The sequence below is a fragment of the Corvus cornix genome, chromosome 4 (assembly GCF_000738735.6).
Source record: "Corvus cornix cornix isolate S_Up_H32 chromosome 4, ASM73873v5, whole genome shotgun sequence".
Classification (NCBI taxonomy): Eukaryota; Metazoa; Chordata; class Aves; order Passeriformes; family Corvidae; genus Corvus; species Corvus cornix.
Window position 1 is genome coordinate 71,898,770 of NC_046334.1, and position 21,602 is coordinate 71,920,371.

Here is a 21,602-nt window from a genome sequence, read left to right on the forward strand (position 1 = left end):
TTCCTGCCGAGCTCTCCCGTCGCCAAAAAACCCCAAACACGAGACAAAGGAATGCGTGCGTTGGCTTAATTCAAGACATCACCTTTAATGCGAATGCCTCTGGCAGGAGCAGCCCCGATGCTCCCAGAGCCGTGCTGGGGCTCGGGGCTGGTGCCAGCACCTTGAGGGGACGGCAAAGGCACCCAAATGCCCCCAAAGCCGGGTGCCTTTGCCCAGGACTGGCGAGGGGCTGTGGTGGAGGGGATGCTCACAGGCCGTGTAGCAGCAGCAGGAAATTCAACGAGAGCAAAAAAGGGCATCCCCCTCCCCAGAGCCCCAAAACATCTTGGAAAATGCAAATCTGCCTCACCCGAGGCCTCGGGGATGACTCAGCCCGGACAAGACACCACAGGAGGGGTTTTTGGGAAAGCAAAACGACCCCTCCTCCTCCCCAGCCTGCCCCGGCACCAGCGGGAGAGGGGCTGGGAGTGGGCAGCGTTGTGTCCCCCTGGCCAAGGAAAGGCTCCAACGCCCCGGAACAAACAACACAACCGAACAAATGAAAAAAAAAAACCAAAATAAAACCTCAAAAACCATAAAAACACTGTTATCACCAGCTAATTTAACACTGTTAAAAAAAAAATAGGTCAGAGGTCACCCCAGAGCTGCCCCGGGACACCAGACCTCAGATCCTCGGCTGATTCCAAAGCCTTTCCCGCAGTCGGGCCTTCTCCTCCTGGCAGCAGAAGTGTTTTATAGATATTTATATATATATATATATATATATTTATAATATTTAGATACTGTGTATGGTCAGCCATCCCAGCTCGACTCGGCTTTTGTGGATCTTCCTCCCTCCCAACAAAACAAGACGACGCCGACGCCGCCCCGACCTTCTCCGTGTCCCGCGGGAAGAGCAAAACGCTTTCGGCAGCTTCCCTGCTGGAAAAGCAGTCCCGATCTGGAGGTGAGCGCCGTGGAGAAGCTCCTCATCCCTCTCTCCTCCCTCCTGTCCATCCCCTCGCCCCACCCCACCCCTGCGTCCCCCGGCCGCCCGTCCCTGGTGCCACCGGCGCGGGCTTTACACGGTGGCCCCCAGCATGGCGTCTGTCCCCGTCAGGATCTCGTTCTGGTTGGAATCCAGTCCGAAGAATTTGACCTTGAGTCCGTCAACCGGGTGGACCACGGGCACCAGGGTGATTTTGGGGAAAGTCCTGGTGGCGAGCTCGAAGCGGCTGGTGCTGGCCAGCTCGATGGCCAGAGCCTTGAGGAAAAGCTTGGCCAGGTGCTTCCCCAGGCAGGTCCGTACGCCTCCTCCGAAGGGGAGGTAGTGGAACCTGCCGTCCTTGTCTTCACTCCGGCCCTGCCCGAAGCGGTCGGGATCGAAGACGTCCACGTCCTTGAAGACGGGAGCAGTGTCGTGGGTGTCCCGGATGCTGTACATCACACTCCAGCCCTTGGGGATTTGGAAACCCTGCGGAGAGGCGGGAAGGGGTGGGGAGAAGAACAGAGTGGGTCAACCCTGCTGGAGAGGGAGAGGGAGCAGGGGAATGAGATAAAGGAATTTTGTTTTCATGGAATTGTGGAATGGTTTGGGTTGGGAGGGACCTTAAACCCATCCTGTCCCACCCCCTGGCATGGGCAGGGACATCTTCCACTATCCCAGTGTGCTCCAAGCCCCATCCAACCTTGGACACTTCAGGGATGTGGCACCCACAATCCCTGGGCAGTTTCTGCCAGGCCTCACCACCCTCGGAGTTTTCCCTGCTTATTCCCATTTCTTTTGGGTTTATCACTTGAGTGTCATGCAGATTCAAAGGAAAAGCAGAGAGCACAGCACAGAGAGATGGGAATCCTGGCTTTACTCCTCCCTCTATCCCAAGGATTCGTGGGATGACCCATCCCTTTATTTGCTTTGTGGTCACTGGCAGGAGCTGCCTACCAGGAACCCCGTGGTGCTGAGCAGGGGAAGCAGCTTCTCCCGTGCTGTGCCATGTCCCACACACCAGCCAGCCCTTCCCAGAGCATCCCAGAGGACCCCACAGCATCCCAGAGCATCCCACACCCCGCTGCCTGTCAGCACCACACACCCAACACCCACGTCAGCGCCCGGGCGATGAGAAGTGGGGTGGATTTATCATCCCCTGAGCACTTTAAAAGGTCTCTGACTCAAACCATTGCATTAGGAGGATTTACAGTGACAAGGCAGCTCCCGAGATTTTGTTTTGCTGGGAGGAAATTCCAGCCATGGCGGTGACTAATCCGCCTGTCATCCGGCCGCCTGGAGATGCCCTTTGCCGTAAACCTTTCCCCTGTCACACCCCAGCTCAGAATTTGGCGTCACTGTCACGAGCTGGCCTTTGAAGCATCACACCCGTCTGCTCTTTGACAGCCCCAGTGCATCCCTTGCTCCACATCCCATCACTCCGCTGCATCCGGAGCAAATCCCATCACCAGAGCCACAGGATTAATTAGGCTGGAAAAGCCTTTGAGATCATCAAGTCCAACCTGTGACCTAACACCAGCTAAGCCACGGCACTGAGTGCCACATCCAGGCTTTGCTCAAGCCCCTCCAGGGACGGTGACTCCACCACCTCCCTGGGCAGCCCATTCCAGCACCCAGCCACTCTTTCTGGGAAGAATTTTTTTCCTAATACCCAGCCTAAGCTTCCCCTGGTGCAGCTTAAAGCTGTGTCCCTTTATCCTGTCACTGGTTGCCTGGGAGAAGGACTTCATTAGGCAGGACTTCATTTACCCCCTCGGAGCTCTCCTCTAAGCCAGGCTCAAGCGAGCTTGGCTGTTTTGGGGAGCTCAGGCTGCAGCACTACTCACATCCAACTCGAAGGTCTGCAGCACCGTCCGGTACCCCCCTGAGATGGGGGTGAAGAGCCGGAGCACCTCCTTGATGACACAGTCCAGGTAGTAGAGGCCATTGATGTTGTCCAGGCGCAGGGAGCCCTCGCAGATGCAGCCGTTGTGGAGGATCCCTTTGCTCCGCAGCTCCTCCCGCAGCTTCTCCAGCACCCGCGGGTGTTTGAGGAGCTGCATGATCAGGGAGGTGCTGGCGCTGGCCGTGGTGGCGTAGGCGGCGAAGATGAGCTCCAGGGTGCCGTCCTGGGGGACAGGAGAAGAGCCAGGGTGAGACAAAGGGGTGAGACAGAGAGGGCACCAACCTCAGCACGTCAAGGTGCCATGGGGTGTTTTTCTCCCCAAAACTTTCCATCCTGGCCTTGGGACCGTGGAATGGTTTGGGTTGGGAGAGAACTTAAAGATCATCTTGTTCCAACCCCAAGGACACCTCCCACTATCCCAGGTTGCTCCAAGCCCTGTCCAACCTGGCCTCGGATGCTCCCAGGGATGGGGCAGCCACAATAGCTGCCCAAAAGAGCTGCTCCAAAGATTTAAGCTCCAAAGGGGCCAAGTGACCTGAGGAGGGGTCACATCACAAAGCTGGGAGAGGGAAAAATGGAATGTGACCTACAAGGGGAGATGTTGGAGGAAGATGGATTCTCCCTGGTGATTTCCCAGCAGCCAGGATGGATGAGGGAAATTGGGGCAGAGTTTGTGTCCATTGTAAACAGCCTTGGACACCTCCAGGGGTGGGGCAGCCACAGCTTGGTCACATTTAACTGCAAGGTCACTGCTGGGACAGCCGCCACAGGGAGCTTCCCACAGAGCCTCCGAGGATCAGAGAGGCAGGACAAAAAACCCAGGAGATGGCTCCTGACCTGCCATGACCCAGCTGCAGATAAGAACCTGCTGAAGGGCTCCTGTGCCCTGCAAAGGAGGCACCAGGAAAAGTGGAAGGGTCAAGGGATGAAGCTGATCAAGGTTGAAAGCTTCCGTTGTGACCAGGGAGGTTCATGTCGGCCATCAGGGAAAATTTCTTTCCTGGAAGAGGGGCCAAGCGTTGGAAGAGGCTGCCCAGGACAGCGGTGGAGTCACCATCCCTGAAAGTGTTAATAAAATGAGTGGATGTGGCACTCTGTGGTATGGTTTAGTGGGGATGGAGGTGGGATTTGATGATCTCGGAGGCCTTTTCCAAGCTTAACGATTCCGTGGAATGCTTTGTAGAAAGGGCTGGGCACAATCAGCAAATAGATAAAGCAACTGGTTTGGATCCACCAGACCAGGATCCACCAACACATCGTGGTCCCCCAGCTCTCACCGCTCATCCCAGGTCTGCCCCAGAAATTCCTCCTTGGGCTATCCCACACTTTTTCCTTCAGGAAGGCGCTGCCCTGAGCAGAACAATCACAAGGAGACCCCAGGGAAGAGCTTTACCTTCAGCTCCTGCATGGTCAGCTCCTTGCCGTGCTCCTTCCCACTCTCGATCAGGATGTCCAGGGCGTCGGCGTAGTCCTTGCCCTGCGTGTTCTGCAGCTTCTCCTGGATGGCTTTTTCCAGCCCCTTCTGCAGCGTCTCCCGGGCTCGGATTCCCTGTGGAGCAGGAAGCGGTCAGACCACACCACCAGCAGCACCTTGCCCATCCCAGGAGCTGCAGACGTGCTCAGGACAGGTCCAAGTCATAAAAGCAGAGGCTCAAAGAGGGGTGTGAAGGTGTTGGAGGTGTCCCCTGGGCAGGAGGAGTAAAGCCGGAGTGGGGGAGATCACAGGCGGAGTAATCAACACCTAGGTGTAAATGATGGGTCTGGGCTGGGAGCCCCTGTCCGGCACCGGTTCACAGCCCCTGGCTCCTCCTGGGATGTATGGAAATCCCTGGGAAAATCGGCTCTCAAAGGAAGGCCCATTCATCCCAAAGAATCCTCTTCCCGAGCAATTTGATCACCTGGTCCCAGTAAAGCAATTCCTACGGGAGTGCAGCTGCTCGGGGCTAACCTGCTGCTGGGAATGATTCCGGACTGCGAGGGGATGGAGTCATTCCCATGGGCAAATAACAATAAAAAATAAATCCACAGGGATGTCACAAAACTAAATTTGGGACCCTTGTATTTCTGTTATCAGAATTCCCCACGGGAAAAAAATAGGATTTTATGTCTCTTTTTTGTTATGTTTTCTTTTTGCATCATTCATCAAAAAACCTGCAATACTCCAGGAATTGTAAGGATCTGTCTTAGTACTGGGAATTACAAGGCCCTGTTTTAGTTCTTGGAATTACAAGGACCTGTTTCACTCTGAGGACAAGAGGGAATGAAAAGGAGAAGGGTCCCACGAACTAAAAAAACAAAGGAAAATTGCCGAGCGAGGAAAAATATGAATTCAATTTGGGAAGTCCTAACTATTTTCTGTTATCAAACCACTCTAATCACCAAGGAATGGATCTTCCTCTGTGCTCTCCGCTAAATCGGGAATAGTGGCCCAAAATGGGCTCCTTGAGGTCAGAGGATGAGAAATCCCCCTGAGAACCGGGAAAGGTGTGGAATAATCGCTGCCCGTTAATGAATAGGTGCTATCAGGGTGGAGAACCCAACCCAGATCTCACCCTCCTGTAGCCGCTGAAGGGCAGATCCATGGGCAAGGAGAAGACGTTCTCCACGAACTGCTGGTAGACCTCGAAGAGCCGGCCGAGCTCCTCGTCCGGGATGCGGAATCCCAGCAGGACGCGGATGGCCATGCGGAACGTGAGCTTCTGCGTCTCGTGGTACACGTTGATGGACTCGGGGTTGCTGCTCCAGGCCCGAAGGGTGTCCTTGATCACCAGCTGGATCTTGGGGAGATAACTCTCCAGAGCCTCATGGCTGAAAATCTTGGAGAAAACCTACAAAAGACAACAAGGAGAGGTTTCTCCACGGCCCCAACACCCTTGGCCTTCTCCAAGGTCATCATCACGTGTCCTACACGGAGTTGTCACCATTCCAAACTCTTCATCCAGAATCACCAATTCCTAAAAAAGCTGCCAGAGACATCAGCTCCTCCCGAGATTCCCACCACGACCATCGCAAGTGACGGGGAATAACGGAGCAAAGCAGGGATGGGAGGAATTCCTTCATCCCGTGTGTGGCAGGAGGGACAGAGCCAGCTTTCCGTGTCTGACAGATCCCAGTTATGTTCATCCCAAGGTCTGGATGTTAATAACACACCTTTTCCACAGGGATCCTCCAGTGTCCAACGTGGGTGCACAGGCAAACACAATGGGAAAGCACAACTCTCCCAGCGGGAAGAACTGACAATTCCTCCCACCTCTCCACCACCTTTTTTTTTTTTGTAAATGCATGTAAAATGAAGCAAAATAGTTATTTTGGAGCCTTTAGGATCTGTGTGGAACCTGGCTGAACTCCGACAGGGGTTCAAGTGGGGAAGAGCCTCTGCACGTACGCAGAGGCCACGATCGCCCTCGGCTCATTTCCTTGGGAAACCAGGAAAAAAAAAATTCCTGATGTCAGCAGCCAGCATTAATTTAAGCTCTGCGAGTAAACAGTGAGCAGGACTGGGCCTCCCCAGGTCCCCCACGCTAACGGCTCCTTACTCCAATTTTTTTCCTCCAATTTGGGCCCGGGCCCGCGCGAGGAGCTCAGCAATGCCAGGAATGTCCCTTCTCGGCACAGCAGCGCTTTCATTCGGCGTTCCCGCCGCATCCCTCCCCGAAAAAGGGGGGAAAGTGCTGTTTGTTTATTTTTTATTAACCTACACACACGCATGGGGCAGGACGCACACGCACCGCAGGCCTCCAGGAAAATCCAATTAAAGCAGGATTCCAAGGAGGGAGCTGCGCGCCGGAGCCTCCACCGGTGGCCGCTTCCCGGCGGGAATGGAGGCGAGGTGGGGGGGCTGCCAAGCTATCAACCCACCGAGAGGAGCGAAATCAAAGCCGCCCCCTCTTTTCCATGAGCGCCGGGCTCGCCGGAGCTGTAAATGTGAGAATTTCCTCCGCAGTCAGCACTCCAAGGGAAAGGTAATATTTTCCTGGCTGCGACCCCTCATTGCTAATGCCCGGCGTTCCCTGGGAGTTTGTTTGGTGAAAAAACACCTCTGTCCCCTCGCAGCTCCGGGCAGGAGGCTCCGGAGGCTCCACAAGAGCCGCTTCACAATGCCCCGGGTTGAGCCCCGAGTTAAACTCGGCACACGGCGGGCACAGCGCGGAGCTCCGCATAGAAATCCTGGGATGGGAGGATGGATAGGGAAGAAAATCCAAGCGGATCGGCCTGGAGACAAGGAGCCATCCCTGGATGGCCGCACGGAGCCGAAGCATGAATGAATGAGAGGAGGAATCAATGAATGAATGAATGAACAGCAGGGAGCGAGAGCACGGCGAGGGCGCGGGACGGGGCGGCTGCGGCCGCCTCCTGCCTGCATCCAGAGCGGCTTGGGAGCCTGGAAAGGCTGCGATGTTCAGGCATTTTCTGCTGGAAAAAGCAGCTGCTCGGGCAAGAGAAGCTGGAGGGGGTAAAGCTGAGACACTCGGCTGCGTGGGGAAGGTGGGAAGGGAGGGGGAAAGGGTTGGTTCCCTGGTCCGTGAGCAGGACACTGAAGCTCGATGCAGAGCCGGCATCCCTGAGCTGTTCCACAGGGATGGGACAAGACCACCTGGGTGGGGCCGGCAACGGTACCCCACCGTCTCCCCATCCAGCTCTCATCTGCCCTTCATCCACGCTGAGGAGCTTGGAGTAAGGACAGAGGCTCCCAGTGAATGGCCCCCAACACTTCCCATGCCTCAGTTTCCCCAGCTGGAAGCAGGGCCAACGAGGGGACAACCTCTGCTTTAGGAGCACCGGGTCTACATCCCTGCTTGGAGCCACCATCCCACTGGAGGTGGCCCTTGGGGCTCCTGGCCTCATCCTTCCCCGGCATCTCCCATGGGAGAAGCACTCAGGGAGCCCCTGCTCCCTGAAAAAAGGACGCAGTCCCAGATGTGCCTCTGGTCCCAAAACTGCTGCTGTGGTGGAGAGGGCTGGATCCACAGCCCTGGATCAAGGCCGGCTCCCAAGAGGGAACATCGTGTCCCAAGGATCGATGTGAACAGATAGGAGGACCCTTGGGAAGAGAAGACCAAACCCCTACGGGGTCAACAGAGTCCTGCCCAGCCTGACGAAGGGGAGCAGTAAGCACTGGGGGGTGAGGGGGATTTTTTTCTTTCCCTGCAGTTTTTGGAGCTCTCCTTGCGCCAGGAGGCTCCTCCAGCTGGCTGCTCCCTGGAGCTCCCAACCACGTCCCGAGCCCCGGCCACGCTGCTCCGTCCCGGCCGCCGCCGCCGCCGCGCTCACACCGCCTAATCCCACATGTCAGCAGATCCTTCCCCGGCCAGACACAAGTCTGGATCCCCTTCCAGTCACCTCCAGTTCAACCCTGCATCTTTCCAGTTGATTAAAAAGGAGGAGAAGGCAGCCAACTTTCCCCGACAAACCCCAGCGCGTTCCTAGCCTAAAATTCCTGCGCCCTCTAGTGAAGTCGAGCCGAGCGGCTCAGCTGCTCCAGGAGCGAATCCAGGCAAAGCCAAGGAGAATCAGGGCAAAAAAAAAGTTGTTCCAGAGCTGCCAAGAGGCAAAATCATCTCTAAGCTCAGCTTTGTTAACCCTGAGATGGCACAGCCCGGCTGTGGTGGCACCCGGCCACAAGGGCTCACAGCAGTGCCAGGACTTTTGGGGATGCTGGGAAGAGCCCCCAGTTTTTCCAGGTTGGGATATGTCCCAAAAGAGCCAAATCTGGGGATTTGCTCCATCCAAGGGCGTTCACTGGCACCACACACCCGCACCGAAGGAGACCCCACCATGCAGCGAGCCTGGCTGGAACCTTCCCGTTCCGCCTCGCATGGAAAAAGGATATTTAAGGATTTATGGTTTTCCAAAGGCAGAAAATGTCTTCCCAGTGCCTCAGCTCCAGCTCCATGTGACAGCAAAGTGCCCCCAGTCCCAGCTGGAGAATGCCCCAGCCCCATCCTTAAACCTTGGCCAAGAGGAGAGGGAATTTGAGGGAATTCTCTGAGCTCCAACAGTGATCCCATGCATGGTTGGGGTGGGAGGGATGATGTTTTCCATGTTCCCCTTCCCACTCCAAGCACCAGCACCCATCTCTGCCTTTTGCCAGCCATGATTTGCAGAGCCCATCCTCCCAAAAGAAGGAACAGAGCTTTCCGTTCCTCCCCTCCGGGAGGAAAACTTAAATTTTGGGATCAGCCACCTGCACCCCATCCAGCCCAGAGCTGCTGGCCCAACCAAAGCAAGGCAGGAAGAGCCTGGAAATGTTTTCAGGAACTAATCTGGCACCTGCCAGAGGTTTGGCTGACAGGATATGTCGGGAAGCATCCAAAGCAACATCTCAACCTGGATTCGCCCTAATTCTTCCCACATTTCCAAAGACCAGGCTGTGTTTGTCCCAGCCCTGTCCTCCCACCACATTACCCTGGATGTCTGCCCCTCTCCAGAGCCCATCCCCATGCTCCAGCAGCCTTGTAAACCGGGATGTTTTTGGAGCAGGTTCACGGACAAGAGGCCGTCCTGGTACTGGGAGCGTGAACAGAGGGAAAACACAGCAAAAAGTCCGGGAAGGCACCACAAAAAGGAGAGAAAATTCCACAAAATCCCGCTCCTGCCTGGGCACTCTGAGGTCTGTTTATAAAAGGTCCGGCCTTTGCTCACAGCAAAGAACCGATTCCCTTTCTCCACTTTTTTCTCTGGGAAATGGAGCACATGGAAGGCTCCGTCCTGGAGGAATCCAGGCCCTCGTGGATGCTCCAGCCTCCAAAGGGAGTCTGGGAACAGTAGCTGGAGCCTCCAGGCTGAAAGGAATGGTGTGCCTTTGCCAAATGATTCTCAAAAAAATCTGCTGGAAAAAGAATATAAGGATCGTTTCGGATCCTTGGGCCATGCCAGGGTGCACCTTTGAGGGTTGTCCCTACCCCTGAATTTTCCATGTTTAAAAAAAACCGGATTGTGAGAAACTCCAGCATTTCCAGTCAAGTTCAGAATAAAATTAAGCCCAAGATCTGCATTTCCCCACAACTCAAAAATCTCCATGTCCAAGGATCTTCCCTACAAATCCCCCACATGGCATGGGAGGCTCTCGATCCCAAACCCTTTAAGGCTTTAATTTCAATCCCAAACCCCTTAAAGCTACTTTCAATCCCAAATCCTTTAAGGCTGAGAGGTTAAAGGGGGTGTGGGGGAAAGCCAGGACCGAGCAGGATCTGCCTCAGCGCTCCCTCTGCAAAACTGCCTCGGTCTCCAGAAAATTCCATCCCCAGCAAAATCCCATCCAGCAGTTTTGGATTCTCAGCCCAATTTCTGGGGACACCAAAAGGCACCGGGGTTCATCAGCTCTGGAGTGCTGCTCCAAGTGTCCTCTCCCTATTTCCTCACAGAGAACGAGGAGAATAAAATTCACCTTGCTCTCCTCAAGGAGGGAGGAAGATCCCACATCCATGGGTGTCATGGCAAAGAAATGGGAGCTGTGTCCGGAGAAAAGGGATCAGCAAGGTGGGATCAGTTGGCCAAGATCCAGCTGGGATGCCTGTGGATGGAGTCTTTGGCTGGAGCCGTGGGGAAAGAGAATCCCGCAAACCCGCCGGGCATGGTCGGAGCTCGCATTCCTCAGAGAATCATGGAATGGTTTGGGTTGGAAGAGACTTTAAAGACCATCTAATTCCAACCCCTGGGATGGGCTATCCCAGCTGGTGATGGAGCACACAGCAAATCCCACAACGGTGGTGTGGACACAGGAGTTTCCCTGGAGACAAAGAGGAGGAGAGCGGCTTTCCCAGGTAGCCAAAGGAAGCTGGAAATATGAGAAAATTCCCATTTTTTACTGACCAGATGCATTTTCCTGGAGCACGGAGAGAGGACAAAAGGGAAGGATCGCTATGGATTTAAGTAACACAGACAGGTCTCTCCTAGAGACAAAGCCAGATTTAAAAAGAAACCAGTCCTCGGTCCTGCCAAGAATTCCAGAAACTGGGAACAGAGCAGAGCAAGAGGTGGCCACACTCAGGAGGCGATGGGTGGGAAATTCCCAATCCATGGTGCAGCCGCTTCATCCCGAAGGAATAAAAACACCTTCCGGAGCATGCACGGTCCTGTGGCAGGAATAGGGAAAAAGGCTTGGAAAAGGGATTCCTCCAAGGAAATCCTGAGGATTGCAAGAGCTCTGCGGGATGAGCAAACACCTGAGGAGCTCCTGCAGACCAGGTGAGGATTAGAGCTCCTCCAGGGAAGAGGTGACAAGGGCTGGGATGACCCCACAGGGTGATCCCAGCTTAAGGCCCCCCCTCAAGGAGAAGGAAGCTGAAGAACCGGCAGCTGAGAGGGATTTCATGGAAGGAATTCCCGCTGGGAAGTGATGGAGAGCTCCGTTGTCACCAGAGGGATAAGTGGGATGCTACAAACCCCAGCTGAGGAGGTTCCTTGGGCTGCTCGGAGGGATGGAGATGGATGGATGGATGGATGGATGGAAAAAACAAAGGAACCATGGTGCAGGACGGATCCTGACTCCCTGACATCCCTGGGATTGGCTCCCCGTCCCTTTGGAAGTAGAGCCTGGCTTGCAGATCCACCCAGCCCAGAGCGCTGCTGCCCAAGGAAGGGCTTCACCTTCTCTGTGCCTCCCAGGACACCCAAAAACTCCCACCCTGGATGGCACGGGAAGGAGGAAAATCCAACTTTAGGGATGTTCGGCTCCCAGGGTATCCCACAGCCACAATCCCGCTCCGCCAGCAGAGCGGGCTCGGAGCTCGTGGGAATTTTGGGGTGGAAGGCGCTGTGAAATTCCACCAAATTTGTATTTTAGCCAGGAGCTCCTCCACTTGGCTTTTTTTTTAATCCCTTGGAATTACTCTGGATTTACAGCCCTGGAGATGACAGCACTGCTTGGTCTAAAGTTAAGGAGCCAACCCAGCCCAGGAATTCTCTCCCCAGACTGGGAACAGAAGCCCTCCTCCATCCATGGAAGCTTTTCCCTGCTCCAGAGGCTTTTGCCCATGGATTAAGGCTGCCAGGGCACGGAGAAGGGGCCGGATGTGATGGCAGCTGGAATCCAGCCTGTTTTGGGAGCGGGCTCAGATGGATTGGGATGGTTTCTTTTCCACCGTGGGATTTACGAGGCACACGGAGTAGGTCAGACGGACACGAAGAAAAATATCCTAAAAACCCTAAAAAAACCCCCTCTTAACAACCTGGGCTTTTTGTAGGGAAGGTCCACTCCTGCCACCTCCCATCCCTCCTTCCTCCTCCAGCCCTCTCCCCCATCCCAATCCCAATCCTTCCCTCCCCCCAGCCGAGCCCACAGCAGCTGGTTTATATTTGGCTGTAAATTTATGGCCCCTTTTGTGTTCTTAATCCCCCCGCAAACGATATGAAAGCCTCGGACCTTTCCACTCGGTGCTAATGAGCTCAACACTTGCGTGCCTCGGAGGCAGAGCATTAATTGCGGTGTGTTAATGAGTGATGGAGCTTTGGACACTGAGACAAACCAGGGCCGTTCCTCCCGCCTGGAATCTCTGGGTGTCTCCCCAGCAATCCCATGGATTGCTTTTATTTTATTCCTTCTTTGCCTTTTTTTTTTTTTTTTTTTGAGCCGGCTGTGCCTATTTTGGGATGGCTCCGCAGGAACACAGGTCTGGAGCTCTCCTGCGCCAAGCTGGATGATGCCAAGGAAAGTCTGAGTCCCACCTTTCCCCTGCGGATCCTGCGCCGGGAATCTCCTTCCTGGCCCCGGGCTCTGCTCAGACTTGACCTAAACCCTAAAGGCCGTGTCCTGGTCGTTTCCAATTCCCATTTCCTTCTCCACCAGGATCCCTTGCAGGCACAGGAATGCTGAATTCCAGCTTCCCGCTGGAATTAGATCCCATAAAAGCAGAGCCTGCAGTATCCCTGAGATCAGGTTTGTTTTGCCCTCATTACAGCTCCTTTCACCCCGGAACAAACACTCCCAAAATCTGGGGTTTCATGGGTGGAAATGGGAATTGAAGAGGTTGACAAGGACAAGATGGGATCAGGTGGGACAAGGATGGAGGGAAGAGCCAGGCTGGGACAGGGAATGGCAGAGGTGGCACCGCTGGGTGGCCAAAACAAGAGCAGGATGGGGTGACCAGCGGAGCACAGAGCAGGAGCCAGGAATGATCCCATCACCCCTTCCAAGGGAGTTCCAGCAGGAGAGCAGGAGCTCCAATCCCAAGGGATGACGTTCGTCCCTCATGGGGTGGGCAGAGACCGGGATCTGCCACCAAAACCCCGGAGCAAAGACCCTGCTCAGCCAGAGGTGGGAGCAACGGGGTCACTCCTGTGAGGAACCTGCAGGCGATTCCAGATGAAAATTCCACTGTGGAGCTCCGACTCCAGCAGGGGTGGCCCAGCTCCTTCTCCAACATCAGGAGCAGCGGGAGCAGCCTGGCCAGGATAACTGTCCCAGGAGGGCAGGAGAGGAGTTTGGAGTTGCTTTTGTTTATTCCTTGTAAACTGCTCTGATCTCCCAGCTCCACCTGAGGTCGAGGCCGGAGCCATCGAATACAACGGCAGTGAAGCCGTTCCCTGCCGCAGGAATTCCCTATTCCCAGCCGTCCATCCTGCCCCACATCCCTGCTCCAGGCTGACTCCGTTCCCTCATTCCCTCTCTAATGACCGGAGAGTTCATTTCCCAAAACAGGGAGGTTTTCCTCAATTTATAGGAATTTTCAATGCCCGTGACATCTGCAGTGAAGCCGTTCCCTGCCGCAGGAATTCCCTGTTCCCAGCCGTCCATCCTGCCCCACATCCCTGCTCCAGGCTGACTCCAAACCCTCTCTAGTGACTGGAGAGTTCATTTCCCAAAACAGGGAGGTTTCCTCCAATTTGTAGGAATTTTGACAACCTCCTGGAGGGGAATTTGATAAATTTGGGATGGGAAAGCAGAGAGCTTCCACAGGGTTAGGATTGGGGTTTGCTCCTCCTGAGCACCTCCTGCATCCCAGAACCCTTTTCCAACAGGATCAACCCTTCTGGCTATTCTTTATGGAACAGGTCAGTGAATCCATAAAGATCCCCAAAAACAGCTGGGATGGGGAAACAGGAAAGAGAGAAGAGCTCCAACATCTAAATCATCCCAGCTATCCCTGATCCCATCCAAGCGTCCTCCAGCGGATCCAGCGGCAGGAGCCGCAATTTGCTGATCCTGGAGTTCCACCGAGGAGCTAAAATTCCTTGGAAAGCTCCACCGAGCAGCTGATTCCTGGCAAGATCCCAGAACCCTCCTGCAAGAACATGTTGGGTTTGGAGCTCATCTTCACATCCCGGTGACAATCTGGAGACCACGGATCGTCTGCCAGGGAATGCTGGAAGAGGAGCTGCCGGTGCTGCTGGAAATAAAATGCAGCTCCACGGGGTTTTGGGGAAGATAAGAGGGATTTATGGCCACGGACAAGAGCTGGAGGTGATCCCAAATGGTTGGGAGGGCAGCAGAGGTGGGTTCCACGCTCCGCTTTTCCCCATTTTGGCCAAAATCCTGTGCCAGCTGAGGAATTCCACCTCAATTTCTGGCAAGGTCAGGGAATTAAAAAGGAACAAGTGAAGGCTCGAGCTCAGAGATGAGGCAAAACCCGGAATTTAAGAGGGGGACTGAACACCAGGAAACCCCACAGTGCTTTAAACTGGATCAACATCCACCAAAAAGATTTCCCGGGAAATCCTCTCCTCCTGGAGCTTCCAAACCTTTCAATCAATCTCTCAAGGGCAGCGTCCTCGCTGTGGGAACTGGGGAGTTCTGGGGAAAATTCTGCCTTTGCCAAGCTCTTTGCTTGGACCCCTGGTGGGTCAAGAGGACAACTCGGGCTAGGTTTGAGATTTAAGCTCGTCCTAGGTCCAAACCCTTTCTCCTGAGAGCGCTCAGAGTTTCGGGGCGGGGAAGAGCTGAAAGTCGAAGGCGCTGAAGAACAAAAGCTCGGTGTTAACGAGCTCCGAAGAGGCCGCACCTGATGGGAAAAGCTTTAATCTGATCATCGGAATCTTGATAAGAGCGGAATGATCGATTTTCGCCCCATTAGAGGCAGGCTCGGCTTATCTCTGTGTGCGGCTCCGGGATGGGTTTTTTAGGGAGGATTCAGGGCAGCCCAGGGTGGGTGAGGCAGGGAAAGCAGCAATTAGCAGGAGATGGGGTGAAGAAATCAGGATAAACTCCTGAATTCCAGGAATGAGCCCCCTCTGTGCCCAATCTCGAGCCGATGAAAGAGAAAGCTTCAAAAAGAATGAACTCCCGGAGCATCCCAGAGCCGCTGATCCCGGGAGAAGAGTTGGTGGGAGCTCAAAGAGCACCAAGGAGTGGGAGAAGGGGCCGGGGTCATCCTGGGACAGGGTTTTGTTGGAATATCTGTGCTCAGGAGGCCTTTAGCCACCCCTGATGCGGGAATTAGGATTCAGGAGTTAATTGGGATTTACGAATGAATTAGGATCCTTGCCAGCTTGGAATCACAAGTGGTGCCAAAAATTATGGAATTATAGAACGGCTTGAGTTGGAAGGGACCTTAAAGACCATCAATTCCCACCCATTCCACGGGCAGGGACACCTCCCACTATCCCAGCTGGATCCAAGCCCCAACGTCCAGCCTGGCCTTGGACATTCCCAGGGATCCAGGGGCAGCCCCAGCTGCTCTGGCAATTCCAGCCCAGCCCCTCCCCACCCTCACAATTCCTTCCTAACATCCAACATCTAATCAGGCTGGAAAAAGGCTTTTGAGGAGCACGGCGGAGATCTTTAGGACTCGGAATATTCCAAAAGCATTGGGCTTCAGGGTTTAGGGTGGGCCACGTGGTTTTTCCCGGTAGGAAAACGCCAGGAGTGAGAACACCAGGAAGAGGCACGGAGGAGAGAGGCTCTGGCGGGTTTGTGCCGCTGGCATCGCTCCTGCTGGGGCTGGCACTGCCCAGCCCAGCCCTGGTGCCAATTCCAAACCCACTAGGATCCCACAGAGGTCAGGCTTCCCTTTTCCATGACCCCATTCCCATAACCCTCGCTCCCCTGTGCCTGCTCGAGGTGGGAATTCCGTGGTTTTTTCCAGGCCATCGCAAGCAAAGGCCACGTTTCCAGGAGCAAAAAATAATCCGGATGTGCAGGAGGGTGAAAGGAGCAGGGAATGGGCACAGAGGCACCTCCGGATCTCTGCCTCATCCCACTAAACCTTCCCTGGATAGGGAATAAACGGGAGCCAAAGCTGCTGCCGAGGAAAAGGCATTGTTCCCGTGTCCCTGCACTTCTCCTGCCACCGATTCTGCTCCTGGATGGAGGCAGCCGCATCACCCTTCCTCTTGGACAGCAAAGTTGGAAAAATCTCTCCATCCTTCAGGAAAAACCCCAAAATCGGAGGGGCTGAGTTAGGCCTGGCTTAAGGCAGGGACAGACACAGCCTTTTTTTTTTTTTGTGGTGTCACTCCTAAAAATTGTGACTAATGGGTGTCATGTGCTGTTTGTTTTCCCATCGTCTCCCCCAGGAGAAAAGAGGGAAGGACTGGGTTTGGAAAGGATTTTGCAGGCTCCAAAATAGGAAACGCGGCCGGAGCAGGGAGCAGAGCGGACCTGGCCTGGGGGCAGGGATGGGGACAGCCTCGTGTCCCCAGCGGTGTCCCCACACCGCAGAGCTGGGAGGACACCCCCCTTTCATCCCAAATCACTCCCAGCCCAGATCCAGCTGGGAATGAGCCGGACCCGTGGAGGATGGGGCGTGACAGCCGTGCCACCACTGCCACCAGCCTGCAGCAAGGGGGGACACAGGGACAGCCCCCACCTCTGCGGGGGCTCAGCACCCCCAAACCGGGGTGACACAGAAGGGTCCCAGCACCCCCAAACCGGGGTGACACAGAAGGGTCCCAGCACCCCCAAACCCGGGGTGACACAAAAGGGTCCCAGAACCCCAAACCGGGGTGACACAGAAGGGTCCCAGCACCCCCAAACCGGGGTGACACAAAAGGGTCCCAGCACCCCCAAACCAGGGTGACACAGAAGGGTCCCAGCACCCCCAAACCGGGGTGACACAAAAAGGTCCCAGAACCCCAAACCGGGGTGACACAGAAGGGTCCCAGAACCCCAAACCGGGGTGACACAGAAGGGTCCCAGCACCCCCAAACCAGGGTGACACAAAAGGGTCCCAGCACCCCCAAACCAGGGTGACACAGAAGGGTCCCAGCACCCCAAACCGGGGTGACACAAAAAAGGTCCCAGAACCCCAAACCGGGGTGACACAGAAGGGTCCCAGAACCCCAAACCGGGGTGACACAAAAGGGTCCCAGCACCCCCAAACCAGGCTGCCCTGGGGGCTCTGAGGGGGGGGAGGGTCTCACCTCAGGGTGACACAAAAAGGTCTCAGCATCCCCCCAACCACCGCTTCACCCCGGGACCCCCCACCTGCGTCCCACATTCCCTGAAATCCAAGGAAGTTCTCAGCACCACCAGAGCACCTCCTCCAAGAAAAACCCCTTGGGGTCTCCCTGCAATTCGGGGGGCGGCGGGGGAGGGTCACAATCCCCCCACTCTGCCACATCGCCCTTTTAAGAGCCCGACCCGCGTGTCCCCATCGCGGGGGGCGAGGGGCCCACACGCGGGTGCCCCAACCCCCATCCCATCCCATCGCATCCCATCCCATCCCATCCCATCCCACCCACCACCCTTGAAGCTCCTCATGGGATCAACGCGGCCGCGGAGCCCACGCGGGACTCCCCCTCCCCTGCCCCAAGCGCGGGGGATCGGCGGGGACGGAGGGGGAGAGAGGATAGAGGGAAATAAAGGGAATAAAGGGAAAGAAAAGGGGGGGGAAAACGGGGGGAAAGAGGAGGAAAAGGGGCGGGTTTCGCGCGGGGACACACCGACCTTCCTCTTGTGGCGGTGGATGTCGCCGATGGAGTTGGCCACGGTGTTGGGGCCCAGCAGCATCCGTGTGCTCCGCGGCCACTCGGTGCTCACCAGGTGGTGCTCCCCATCAAGATCTTGCGCACGTTCTCCGCGCCCGTCCACCCGCAACCAGCGGCCGCCCCAGCAAGTGCGTCTTGAACACGTTCCCGTACTTCTCCCGCCGCGAGGATTGGAAGCAGGAGCCCTGCGGGCGGCGGGATGCGGTTGGGATCGGGATTGGGGTCGGGGTTACCCCCACGGGGAGCCCCCCGCGGCGGTGCGCGTGGGAATTGGGGGTTTTGAGGGGGAGAATTCGGGGGTCACCCCCCGTGCCCGGCCCGTCCGCTCCTCCCCGCAGCCCCGGCGGGGTCGGTGCCCTCCCGCCCCCCCTTCCTCTCGCTCCTCCCTCCCCCTCCCTTTACCTCCCCTGTCACTTTTTAACGTATTTCTCTTTTCCCCCTCATTTTTCCCCTCTTTATTTTCCCCTCCTTCACACCCTCCCCCTCCCTTTTCCCCCCTCGCTTTTTGTCTCTTTTTTTTTCCCCCCCCTCCTCCTCTCTCAGGCTGATTTTACTCGAAAGGCAGCGCTTTGCCTAAGTAAATCTCCAGATTTCAGGGACTTTAATAACTTTCCCACATGCTCCAGGGGCTTTTGTCGGCGAAGAGGCGGCCGGAGCCGCACCAACAGCGGGGGGGTCCCCCCAAAAAACCCCCCTGGCGAGCGGGGAGAGGCGCTGCGAGCGCCGCGGCCGCGCCGCTGGGCTGGGAGCGCGGGTGTTTATTTTGAAACAAAAGCGCGGTTGTGAGGTTCAGATGTTCAGGTGACCCTGTTTCTTGATCTGCGTAAATATAATTAAAGTCCTTTTTGTGGCATTAATAAAGAGTTATTTGTACACCATTTCCAGGGCAGCACAAAGAGCACCTTTATACGGCACAAGTTGCGAGCCGAGTCCAATTTATACAAAATTTTGTATTTTTAGCCCTGGACTCTGTTTGGACGGAGCCTGTGGAAAAGCGAGAACCCTTTTCTGGTCCCCCTGTAAAAATCTGATAAATTTCTTTAAAAAATAAAGCCCTATTGAAGAGCGTGCCGTAACCCCTTCGGCGCCGGCGGCGGAGCGGGGCCGCCGTGGCGGGGCTTCCCCGGCGGTGGCGGCAGGGGGGGACACCGGGGGACGCCGCGCTGTCCCCCGCCGGGACGGGCTGTCCGCCCCCGCCGCCGGCTGCGGCAACGAAGGGCGGGAGCATCCTCGTCTGATTTTATTATAATTTTTTTTTTTTTTTTTCTTTTTTTTTTCTGGGAGGAGAGAGGGGGAAACCCTGGCGCTGCTTCGCCTCGGGGGTTCCCTCCCGGGATGCTGCGAGCCGCCGGGGTGCCCCGAGCCCGACACGCCGGCTCCCTCCGAAGCCGGGCCACCCCCGGGCGCCTCCTGCCTCTCCTCATCTCGCATTTTTCCCCTTTTCCCCCCGGTTTTTTTGGCAGCCCGCCCCTCGCCCCGCGGTGCGGGGGGATCCCGCTCCGCCCGCCGCTGTTGGGCGTTTAGCGAGTTAATCCCGGGTTAATCTCCCGATTACCTCGGCGGGCTTCCCCCGCCGCCGGGAGCCGAGCCGGAGCAGCCCGGCAGCGAGGATGGGACGGGACGGAGCCCGCGGCACGGGGGGAACACGAAGCGGCGGAGCCGCAGCCACCCCGGGCCGCCTCCCCGCCGCGGCCTCCGGGCGTCACCAATTTCATTTTTTTGGCAAGAATTGAGGCTGAGGAGGGGAGGAAGAAGAGAAGGGGGCTGGCAGCCAGGGGCGATGCCGAGCCTGGCAGCCCCCCGCCGGGGGAGCCCGCGCCCCGAGCCCGGCCGGGAGCGCAGCGCGCGGGGCGAGCCCAGCCCGGCCGCGCTCCCTCGTTCCCCCCGCAGCCACGCCCGCTCCCCCGCTCCTGCTCCGCCCTCCCAGCTCGCCCGAGAAGCCGCATGATGCAATCGGAAGGAAAAGAAGACGGGGAAGGGGGGGAAAAAAAAGCAAGAAAAAGCTTTAAAAAGCCCTTAAAGATATTAAAAAAAAAAAAAAAAAAAAAAAAAAAAAAAAAAAGGAAAACCGGTCGCAACCCACCTTCCAGCGAGGAGCGGGGAATCCTCCTTACCTGCAGGAGCCAGTGGAAGGTCTCTCCGATTAAGGGGAATCCCATGGAGCCTTTGGGGATTGGTAGCTTGCAGGTTTTGTCCGCGGGTGGGCAGCCCAGCGGAGCGTGCCACAGCTGTTGGGACACGGCCAGCAGCAAAGTCAGTGACACCAAGCACCGCGGCGAGGGTAGCCAGTGCCGAGACGAGATCAAAACTTGCAAAAAGCATATTTGGAAGAAGGAGGAGGAGGAGGGTGGGGAGAGAAACAGCCCCTTGACAGGCACCACACTCGCACCCACACACACGCACGGAGAGAGGGCGAGTGCGGAGCGCCCGCTCGGCGCTGCCTGGGGGGTCCTGGGGCGAGGGGGGCCCCGGCTCGCCCCCCTCTCGGCTGGCAGGTTGGGAAAACAGCGAGGGGAAAGAGGGGGAAAGGAGGAAAATCAAAAAAAAAAAAAAATTAAGAAAATGAAGGGGGGTCCAAAAAAAAAAAAAAAAAAAAAGCTGTGGTTGTTCTGCCCCTCGCTGCGAAGTTTGGGCTTGTTTGGGATAAACTTGACAGAGTGACACGGAAAAAAAGCACCACGAGCGCGCGAAGAGAGAGGGGAAAGGGGGGGAGGAAAAATTAATAAAGGAGGGAAAGCAGCGCCCCGAAAGAAAAGGGTGTGGGGAGAGTGAGGAGGGGAAAAGGCGAGGGTAAAAATTAGCAAAAAAAAAAAAAAAAAAGAAGCAAAAAGGGGAAAAAAAAAAAAAGAAAACCTTGGAGTGGCGGAAAAAAAAAAAAAACCCCAAAAAGTCCAACTGCAGATGCTCTGGCTCTCGCTCGCTTGCAAGGCAAAGCCACACACACCAGAAGGGAGAAAAAAAAAAAAAAAAAAGAAGAAGAAGAAAAAAAGAAAAAAGAAAAAAAAAAGGGGGAGGGGGGGGAAAGAAAGAAAGAAAAAAGAAAAAAAAAGGAGCGAGATTAAAAAAAAAAAGTTCAAAAAAATCTTAAAATAATTCAGCCGCGAGCTGGAGAGATGGAAGAATTAAATAGCTGTATATATGTATCTACACACACGCAGCGAGCCGGTTCGGTTTATAGCTCTATCTCTACATATATATAAATATCTCCCTATAAATACAGATCTCTCGCGACGCCGCTTATTTGGGAGCCCCAGACTTTTCACCAGACTTCTGTAGAGAGAGAGGAAAAAAAAAAAAAAAAAAAAAAAAAAAAAAAAAAGAGGGAGGCAGGGCTGCTGGGCAAAGCCCTCTGCACTGTTCGCTTTGAGGCAAAAGAAAGTCAAATGTGTGTTTATATAGAGGCGGGGAAGCCGGGGCTGGGCCGCCGCCAGCGCGCTGCTCCCCCGCGCCCCCACCCCGCACTTCAGAGGCTCGGGGGGGCCGGGCCGGCCCGGGGACGCGGCGGCTGGAGCGTGCGAGCCCTGGCGAGGAGCCCGCGGCTCGGTCACGCCCGCTCTGCTCGGCCTCATCCTCCTCCTCTTTCTCCTCCTCTTCTCCTCCTCTCCTCCTCCCGCCGCCGCTGCTCCTTCCCGCCGCCGGCCTGCGGAGAGACGAGCGCGGCTTCAGCCCCGCCGCCCCCCGCCCGGCGCCCCCGCCCCGGGTTAACCCTTGCGAGGCGCTCCCGGCATCGGGTCCTTTCGCCACCCACGGGTGCCCTTCGCCACCCTATTCGATCCCCTTCGCCACCCCACGGGTGCCCTTCGCCACCCTATCGATCCCCTTTGCCACCCCACCGGGTCCCTTCGCCACCCATCGATCCCCTTGCCA

The 21,602-nt window shown here is 56.0% G+C and overlaps 1 protein-coding gene across 1 annotated transcript; it reads right to left on the reverse strand.

Moving 5' to 3' along the window:
- Nucleotides 1-1,017: 1,017 nt before the first annotated feature.
- Nucleotides 1,018-20,057, reverse strand: LOC104697667 (cytochrome P450 26B1). The gene is given in 9 exon segments (XM_039551354.1): nucleotides 1,018-1,453; nucleotides 2,812-3,093; nucleotides 4,264-4,419; nucleotides 5,423-5,698; nucleotides 17,695-17,804; nucleotides 17,807-17,837; nucleotides 17,840-17,920; nucleotides 19,850-20,005; nucleotides 20,007-20,057. Coding segments are annotated over 9 exon segments (1,536 nt in total). The 3' UTR covers nucleotides 1,018-1,060.
- Between the last annotated feature and the right edge of the window lie 1,545 nt (nucleotides 20,058-21,602).